This window comes from Punica granatum, chromosome 3 (genome assembly GCF_007655135.1).
Source record: "Punica granatum isolate Tunisia-2019 chromosome 3, ASM765513v2, whole genome shotgun sequence".
In the NCBI taxonomy this organism is placed as follows: Eukaryota; Viridiplantae; Streptophyta; class Magnoliopsida; order Myrtales; family Lythraceae; genus Punica; species Punica granatum.
This window is the reverse complement of record NC_045129.1, coordinates 39529824-39539149: the sequence shown is the minus strand read 5'-3', so window position 1 is coordinate 39539149 and position 9326 is coordinate 39529824. Positions and strand designations below refer to the sequence as shown.

The following is a 9326-nucleotide window of genomic DNA, read 5'->3' as shown; positions in this document are numbered from 1 at the left end:
TCTTATAATTTTAAGCAGATTTGGTGTTTTGTGAGAGTTTTTGAAACCACGGTTTAGGTTGAAATTGGGATTGCAGACGTAATTTTCTCAAGCAGGTTAATAGGTGCTTATGAAATATGCTTTTACTTATTCTATTTCAAGTATTAATAATTGTCTTTTTTACTTTCAACAATTTTAAATTAATTTCTTTCAAAATTTTTAACTTATTCTAAAATCAACACTTATTTTTTAGTAATATTGTTTCAGTAATAGATTTATAGAACCGATTAATTTTTTCTCATTTTTTGATTTTTTTTGTAAATTATAAATACTAGAAAAATGGGCACTTTCTACTTTCAAGCACATTTTATAAATATGGTAGTAGTACAAAATTGAACTTCCGCTCAAATAATAGTATATATAAGATATAAAATACAAGATTTTATGAAAAGATAGGTAAGATAATTTTTACTTTTAAAAAAATAAGTTAGATTATTTTCTTAGATATGATATGTTTTCCAAAAAGCAAATAGAGCTTCTTCTTTTTTTATATATAGAGATGTGATATATAGTCTATATTATTTTATGTATGATACTCCATAAATAGTAGAGGTACCTTACACAAATTGTGACCGATCTAACTCTTAAAAATATTGCTACCACTATAACTCTTCAATTTTTCACACACATGCGATTTTATATTAGTATGTCAATAGTTATATTTTTGAATGCGAGTTCTTCAACTTTTTGCTTTTTTTCCGCAAACATATGTTTTTGTAAAAATTAGGGGTTCTCCAATTTTGTGCATGTGGTTGTGTTAATATAAGATACAATATAACATCATATGAATCTCGATAATTTTGAAGATACAAATTTATCATGTCATGGTTGGAAATTTTCTTTTTGATTTTTGATTTTGTATGCATATCGTGTTCTCTCCTTTTATGTATTTTTTTCTTACATTAGTCGTGAAATTAAATTTCCCTCAATGTTATATATATTTTATATATATGGCTAATAAATAATACTACTGATTGCAATGTAAATTATTATTTTCAACAATTTACTCTCCGTATTCTATTATATATATATAATAAAATTAATGAAAAACTCACGTTTAATTTTGTGCAAGGCATGCTAAAAAAAAGAAGAAAAAAAAGGTAAATTACAAAAAAAATCTAAATTTTGTAAAAATTCTCAGTTTTGTCATAAATTTTATTTCGTAACAAAAAAATCACATGTTTTAATAATCGTCTCGGATTTGGCCTATGTTACTATCTTGTTAAGATTTCCGTCTATTTACCTACATGGACTTTATAGGACCCACCAAATTTGCACATCATTTGATCATATCATCTTTTCTTTACAAAAATAACCTAAATTTTTATAAAACTCTCAGTTTTGTTCTAGATTTTGATTTGTAATTTTAAAAAAATACATGTCAGCACCCCGTTTTGGTACACAGGCTCCATGAGAGAGAATATCAACAACATTCCTGACTACAACCCGAAAACCATTACAGAAGAAGACCCATAAAATCTCGGGTTACTATTTACAGCCGGGTTACTTTCTACAGATGGATGTCATAAATAACGATTTTGCCCATCCTCATTGTGATCATGCTAGGTTGTCGATTTCCAAATTTTTCTTGTGTTGCAATCCTCCGTGCATCGCCCTCGACGCCGTCCGATTAACATATGGCTGACTTAGCTGTGAATAGTAACTTGGGGTTTACTAGGTCTTCTTCTGTAATAGTTTCCGGGTTGTAATCAGAAATACTGTTGATGTTATCTCCTGGAGCCGGTGGACCAAAATAGAGTGTTGACATGTATGTTTTTAAAAATACAAATCAAAATTTAGAACAAAATTGAGACTTTTATGAAAACTTAGGTTATTTTTATAAAAAAAAAGATGATCAAATGATGTCCAAAATTGGTGGGTTCCATAAAGTCCATGTGGGCAAATAGACGAAAATCTTAACAGCATATTAATGGAGGCAAAATCTGAAACTATTATTAAAATATGTATTTTTTTGGTTACAATGTAAAATTTATAGTAAAACTGGAACTTTTTACAAATTTATTTATTTATTTATTTGTAATTTGCCCAAAAAAAAAAACAGAGAGAAATTTAAAGAGGGCCGGGTGGTTTTCTCGAGAACGTAAGACGCACTGGCAGCCACTGCCGCGAAAAGTCACAAATGCCCCCCACCCCCACCAAAAACAGTTCACGTTTTCTACATTTTTCGTGGAGGGGAAGGCAGAACTCCGGCGTTCACCCATTGCCACCCGCGGTTAATCGGAGGCCGGGGAGTCCCACGGCGATACATCACCCACCGATCACGAAATGATCAGACGGTGTGCAGTTTCGTGCAGGTGGGGCCCACTTCATCCCTCTTTAAGACAGACTGACTGACCTGACTTATCCTCATCAGGCATCATTTCCCCTTCTCACTCTCCGTCCGCCCCCAAATACCCTCTCTCTCTCTCTGTCTAAAACAAAACAAGGGAGGAAGGGAGAGATGGTGGCCGACCTTCTCGACACGCAGCACCTCACCTGGCCTCCCATCCCAAAACCCTAGAGATGCAAATCCATTAATACCCCTCCTCCTCTCCCCTCACTCCTTAGCTCGGGTTCATTCACTTCTCCTATAAGTTCTCTCTGTGCACATACTCTTCTCTCTCTCTCTCTCTCTCTCTCTCTACTCCCAGAATCCTCTCCGTCAGCCCCGATCCCTTCCCCGTTCCCCACGGATTCCATCCTTCTAGCTCAGTCCTCCTCGGTACGTTCCTTCCCTTTCGATCTTCTGGATTCTACTTTTCTGTTGCTTTTGCTTCTTCGATCGGTCAGGAATCCGCTGTAGTTTCTGAGCCGAGCTGTCTCTGCCTCGACTTCGGCCCTAGGTTTACTGGTTTTGGCACCGATCGTTCCTGATTTTTCATCTTCTGAGCTTGCCGACCTCGGACGAGCTCATCCCCCTTTTTTTGCGTTTTCTTTTGGTCTTGTTGACTCTGATGGGGTTTCATGGCTTGTTCAGCAGCTTACTGCACTATATGCTTCCTAGAAAGAGAGCCTGCGAAGGAGTGGCTGTAGAAGAAGAAGAAAACAAAGCTGCAGGTGCGTCCTTCCAGAAGAAGTATCGGATCGGTTGCTTCGGGGCTACTAACAAAACTGGTAACTCCAGCATCCCCATCGGTAACACCAACAACAACAGCAATATAAGCAGCAGCAGCAGCAGCAGCATAGTCAGTGAATCTCCCGTCATGGCTCTTGGCGACTCAAATCCTTCTGAAATCGATGAGGATCTCCACAGCAGGCAGCTCGCTGTGTATGGTCGTGAGACTATGCGTCGGCTCTTTGCTTCCAATGTCCTTGTGTCAGGGTTGCAAGGGCTCGGCGCCGAAATTGGTATACACCTCACGAAACCTTCAGCTCTCTCTGTTTTAAGCTTTCTTCTTGGCATCAGTTTGATCTCGTACCTTGATCTTGTGATTCTGATGCATCCTTTCCTTTTGAAGCATTGCTTAGATGTTTATGTCGCAAGATGCGGTGGGAATCTGTTGATAGATGATAGGATATGATGATGATCTAAGGATTTGATGTGATAATTAGCATAAATTAGGTGGTATTATTTTGGGATTCTCCAGCTAGATAAGACTGGATGACTCGATCTTTGCTTTGGTTTACTTTGCTCGATCCAGGAAAGATAGATATGTTACGTATCAGACTAGTTCTAGGATGATCATCTCTGAGTAAATGTTAAGTTTTTTCGTTTGCAGTAATCGTTTGTTTCTAATGTCACACCTTAGAACCAACATATGGATAATCTGTGAAGAGTCCTCACTCTATATTACGTTTATCTGGCAATCAAACTGATGCTAGGGTGTTCATCATCTGATCAGAGATTATATACTTGAGGTTGTTTCATTTGCAACGCTCTGGTTTGTCACCTTAGAGTCAGTTGTTGCATATTATATTATGCTTTCCCCCCCTTTTGTTATACTTATCTGATGATGAGTACTACCTTGTGGCGGCCTTTAAGTTCTTGATCAAACTAGGATCACTGCTGTAAAAAAAATTGAACATCTGTGATATTTGAACCATAGTACTACTTACTCGTCCTTCACTGATTTGTAGTTCATTGTATAAATCGTTCATTCTCATGTTGTGCAATTGGCCAATAGCTTTGTAAATCAGTTGATAGGCATCTGTGTTCAAGTGTCTTTGACACATTTTTCTCGTTGCAGCCAAAAACCTTGTCCTTGCAGGTGTTAAGTCCGTGACCTTGCATGATGAGGGAACAGTGGAATTATGGGATTTGTCTAGCAATTTCATTTTCTCAGAGAATGATGTAGGCAAGAATAGGGCACTGGCTTCTGTTCAGAAATTGCAGGAGCTCAACAATGCGGTGGTCATTTCTACCATAACCACAAAATTGACTAAAGAACAACTCTCTGACTTCCAGGTATGCAGTATTTCTTTTGGGTGGCTCCTGGTGTCTATAGTTACTAATGTCATACTAAATGTCACCATATGTTGTAAGAGCCAAGAGCTCAAATAGGCAGTAACCATAATGGCATAACCTGTTAGTACCCAGGGCATATCACTTGGTGTCATTGATATGTGCCTTTTGGTTTGGTGTTTTCCCTGATGTCTTATGTTTGATTGTTGCAGGCTGTTGCATTCACCGATATTGATTTAGAGCATGCCATTGAGTTCAATGACTATTGCCACAGTCACCAGCCTCCTATTGCTTTCATCAAATCTGAAGTTAGAGGCCTCTTTGGCTCAGTGTTTTGCGACTTTGGGCCTGAGTTCACAGTTTTTGATGTCGATGGTGAGGACCCACACACAGGCATTATTGCTTCTATCAGCAATGACAATCCAGCACTGGTGTCATGCGTTGATGATGAAAGGCTCGAATTTCAGGATGGGGATCTTGTCGTGTTCTCTGAAGTTCATGGGATGACTGAATTGAATGATGGGAAACCAAGAAAGATTAAGAGCGCAAGGCCATACTCATTCATGCTCGAGCAGGATACAACAAATTATGGTACTTATGAGAAAGGTGGCATTGTTACGCAGGTGAAACAGTCTAAGGTGTTAAACTTTAAGCCATTGAGAGAAGCGCTTAAAGATCCTGGCGATTTCCTTCTATCTGACTTTTCTAAGTTTGATCGCCCACCACTATTGCATCTGGCATTTCAAGCACTAGATAAGTTTGTGGCTGAGTTGGGGCGTCACCCTGTTGCTGGCTCGGAAGAGGATGCCCAAAAGCTTATATCTTTTGCTTCCGATATCAATGAGAGCTCAGGAGATGCAAAACTGGAAGATATCAATCCTAAACTTCTGCGGCTCTTTGCATTTGGTTCAAGGGCAGTTCTAAATCCCATGGCTGCCATGTTTGGTGGAATTGTTGGGCAAGAGGTTGTGAAGGCATGCTCGGGAAAGTTCCATCCACTGTTCCAGGTAAAAATATCATCCCAACAACTAAATATGTATTTGTAGGTGATTGGGATTTGGCACGTCTATCTTTAATTGTATCCCCTGGCGCTATTAAAGGGGCTATACATTACAAGTGCGCTGTTCAAATTGTCGCCCAAACTTGTGCGTCTTTTATATCTTTCTGTAGATGTTATATAAAAGTTTTCCATGGGGTGACTCCTTTTGTCAATCTGTTATCGTCTTTTGTGATATTGTGTGGCTTGACTTCTTTTTGGATTGGTTTGCTGCATATCATAACATGTGATCAAGTTATTGAACACTGAAATAAAGAACTCATATTTGTAAATGCTTTTCTTTGGATATCTCTGCAGTTCTTCTACTTTGACTCAGTGGAGTCGCTGCCTACCGAGCCACTGGACCCCAGGGATTATAGTCCACAGAATAGCCGTTATGATGCACAGATTTCTGTCTTTGGGGCTAAGCTGCAAAAGAAGCTGGAGGATGCTAAAGTATTTATCGTAGGGTCGGGTGCATTAGGCTGTGAATTTTTGAAGAATGTAGCCCTGATGGGAGTGTCATGTGGTGACCGAGGGAAGCTTACTGTCACTGATGATGATGTGATTGAGAAGAGTAATCTCAGCAGGCAGTTTCTCTTCCGTGATTGGAATATAGGACAAGCTAAATCCACTGTTGCTGCTGCTGCTGCGGCATCTATTAATCCTCGCCTTAAGATTGAGGCATTGCAGAATCGTGTTGGTCCTGAGACTGAAAACGTGTTTGATGACTCTTTCTGGGAAAATTTGAGTGTCGTCATTAATGCTTTAGACAATGTCAATGCCAGGCTTTATGTTGACCAGAGATGCTTATATTTCCAGAAGCCACTTCTCGAGTCAGGAACTCTGGGGGCCAAGTGCAACACTCAGATGGTTATTCCCCACTTAACTGAAAACTATGGTGCCTCAAGAGACCCACCAGAGAAACAAGCGCCAATGTGCACTGTGCACTCATTCCCGCACAATATTGACCACTGTCTCACTTGGGCCCGATCTGAGTTTGAGGGTTTACTCGAGAAAACTCCTACTGAAGTTAATGCGTATCTTTCAAATCCAGCCGAATATGCTAATGCTATGACCAATGCTGGTGATGCTCAGGCTCGGGATACCCTTGAACGTGTCCTTGAGTGCCTCGACAGAGAGAGGTGTGAGACTTTTGAAGATTGCATAACCTGGGCTCGTCTTAAGTAAGTATTCAATTTTTTCCATGGTCATTCAGTCTTTTATATTCAGATTTAAGAGAAGTTTACTGATGACAAGTCTCTGGCCCTCTCCTGCTTCCAAGCAGGTTTGAGGATTATTTTTCAAACCGTGTGAAGCAGTTGATATATACTTTCCCAGAAGATGCTGCAACTAGTACCGGGGCTCCTTTCTGGTCTGCTCCAAAGAGGTTCCCTCATCCTCTCCAGTTTTCGGCATCTGATCCTGGTCACCTTCACTTTGTAATGGCAGCGTCCATTCTTAGAGCAGAAACATTTGGAATTCCCATTCCTGATTGGGCTAAGAATCCTAAGAAATTGGCTGGAGCTGTTGATTCTGTGATGGTTCCAGAATTCCAGCCAAAGAAAGATGCGAAAATTTTGACGGATGAGAAGGCCACTAGCCTCTCCACTGCGTCTGTAGATGACGTTGCAGTTATCAATGAACTGATCAAGAAATTAGAGCTTTGCCGTAGCAACCTATCTCCCGGTTTCAGAATGAAGCCAATTCAGTTCGAGAAGGTATGTATAATTTAGCCATTACATTCCTTGTCTGCTGTTGCTGGACCTGTGGGTGTCTCATGTTTGTGGATGTGGAGAAGTTTCTTCAGTTTTTGTTTCCAGCATTTCCCTTGTTAAGATTGTTTCTTCTCCCGGACTCTTTTATTCTAGGGAACATCTTAGTCGGAAAATGTTCACCACTATCATGATTGTACTTTCCACCTTATTTCGCTTCAGTTTGATTGGTCATATGAATGTAAAGGTTTTTATTTTATTTTTCTCTCTCGTGGAATGCAAAACAACTTTTAGAAATATCGCAGAAAACTATAAAAGAAAGAGCATAGCAACCCGTGCACAATTTTGCTTGTTCCTAGAGAGATGATGGTGCAGTCTAGTAAGTGGGAGTCATGTGTTAATGCAGGATGATGATACAAACTACCACATGGACATGATAGCTGGGCTCGCCAACATGAGGGCAAGGAATTACAGTATCCCAGAAGTTGACAAGCTGAAGGCCAAGTTCATTGCTGGAAGGATCATCCCAGCTATCGCAACTTCCACAGCAATGGCCACGGGTCTTGTCTGCCTTGAACTTTATAAGGTCCTGGACGGGGGGCATAAGTTAGAGGACTACCGCAACACGTTTGCCAACCTTGCTCTGCCTCTCTTCTCCATGGCCGAGCCTGTTCCTCCCAAGCTGATAAAGCACCGGGACATGAGCTGGACTGTCTGGGACCGGTGGATCATCCAGAACAACCCAACCCTGAAAGAGCTTCTGGAGTGGCTCAAGGACAAAGGACTGACCGCCTACAGCATCTCGTGTGGAAGTTCTCTGCTGTACAACATGATGTTCCCAAGGCACAGGGAGCGGATGGATAAGAAGGTAGTCGATCTGGCGAGGGATGTAGCAAAGCTCGAGGTGCCTCCTTACCGCCGACACTTGGATGTTGTTGTGGCATGTGAGGATGAGGAGGATAACGATATTGATATCCCTCAGGTTTCAGTCTATTTCCGTTAGGATATTTCTCGGGTACGGACCTAAGCCGCTTAGACTGTGATTCTAGACTACTTTTTTCCCTTTCTAAGGGGAGTGATGATAACTCGGCAGCTTTATATCTGGGAGTAGATTTGTGGTTGGCTTCTATACAGAGGTACTTTGACTGAATTCTCCTGCCGTCCTGCAGACTTCAACTTTTATGTGCGATTAAAACATGAACCCTCACGTCTGTGAAGTAATTAAAATCATCCTTAGATCTTATCTTTTAATGGTGCTGCAATTCCTGCCAGAATGCTCTAGCAGTTCGTTTGGTTGGGCGGATAGGAATTGGGCATCTGGCCCAATTCGGCCAGAATTGCAAACTTCGTTTGGATGTCTTGTCGGGCTCGGATTTGCAATTACCATTCCGGCCCAAGACCCACAATAAGCTGCTTTGCAAATCTGGCCTCCTACCTCTAATTTGCTATTCTGATGAGGGCCCTTATACCGATTACCAAAAATGCCCTCGACTCTTCAAATTTTCAAAATGCATGCCCTTGTGCCCAACGCTTGCTCTGCACCTCCCTCGCCATCTCCGACATATACGACGAAGCTTTCTGGCAGCTATCCAACCGATTAAGACACACCGTAAGCGTAGAAACCATATCTGGCCTCTTTGAGCGAGAGACCAACTTTATCAAACCCAAAAGAAAAAAAAAGGCTTCCTTGATCGTGAGCCCTAAGTCAAGAGCCCCGCGTCACGCCCTCAATCGGCACAGGCCCTGGGTCGCAAGAGCTTAGGGCTCGCGACCCTAAATCTGTGGAACGCAGCCAACATTATTGAACTCCAGGGTGAAATCTCTCTCTCTCTATCGCTCATGCCCAAAGCCGGAGAGCCTTGTCCAAGGGCGAGCCTTGCCCTGATGCAAGCCCTGCCTAGCGGTCGCCTAGACCCAAGGCTTTCGAGCCCCGTGGCTCACCAGAACGAACTAGCTCCGGTTAGGGATGGGCTGGTGTCACGGTTCATCTATTTTTTTTCTTAATAAATGAAATAGTTAATAATATTTTATTTTAATTTTATATTCAAGGACAATATAGTCTTTGAAATTTGCTTTTATTGTATTCCTCGTATATTCCGAGGTCCAACCAAACAAAATAATTGATCCACATTTT

The 9326-nt window shown here is 41.1% G+C and overlaps 1 protein-coding gene across 3 annotated transcripts; it reads left to right on the top strand.

Annotated features, from left to right (window-relative positions):
* The first annotated feature begins 2400 nt into the window (after positions 1-2400).
* On the top strand, positions 2401-8443 carry LOC116201327 (ubiquitin-activating enzyme E1 1). Of its 3 annotated transcripts, none has more exons than XM_031532530.1 (7): positions 2401-2761; positions 3017-3387; positions 4227-4444; positions 4654-5448; positions 5796-6664; positions 6763-7198; positions 7599-8443. In XM_031532530.1, the coding sequence occupies exons 2-7, from the start codon at positions 3033-3035 to the stop codon at positions 8193-8195; spliced, it is 3270 nt and encodes a 1089-aa protein (XP_031388390.1). In that variant the 5' UTR covers positions 2401-2761; positions 3017-3032; the 3' UTR covers positions 8196-8443. The 3 variants fall into 3 exon arrangements, with proteins under 3 accessions (XP_031388390.1, XP_031388389.1, XP_031388388.1); XM_031532529.1 differs by having other exon boundaries at positions 3020-3387; positions 7599-8435; XM_031532528.1 differs by lacking the exon at positions 2401-2761 and having other exon boundaries at positions 2979-3387; positions 6766-7198; positions 7599-8435.
* Positions 8444-9326: the final 883 nt, after the last annotated feature.

Bases quoted from the DNA above. Each gene is read 5' to 3' on its own strand.
- LOC116201327 (XM_031532528.1), top strand. From the start codon at position 2,994: ATGGGGTTTCATGGCTTGTTCAGCAGCTTACTGCACTATATGCTTCCT. The intron at 3,388-4,226 runs GTATACACCTCA...TTCTCGTTGCAG, and splicing joins AGGGCTCGGCGCCGAAATTG to CCAAAAACCTTGTCCTTGCA. The intron at 4,445-4,653 runs GTATGCAGTATT...TGATTGTTGCAG, and splicing joins AACAACTCTCTGACTTCCAG to GCTGTTGCATTCACCGATAT.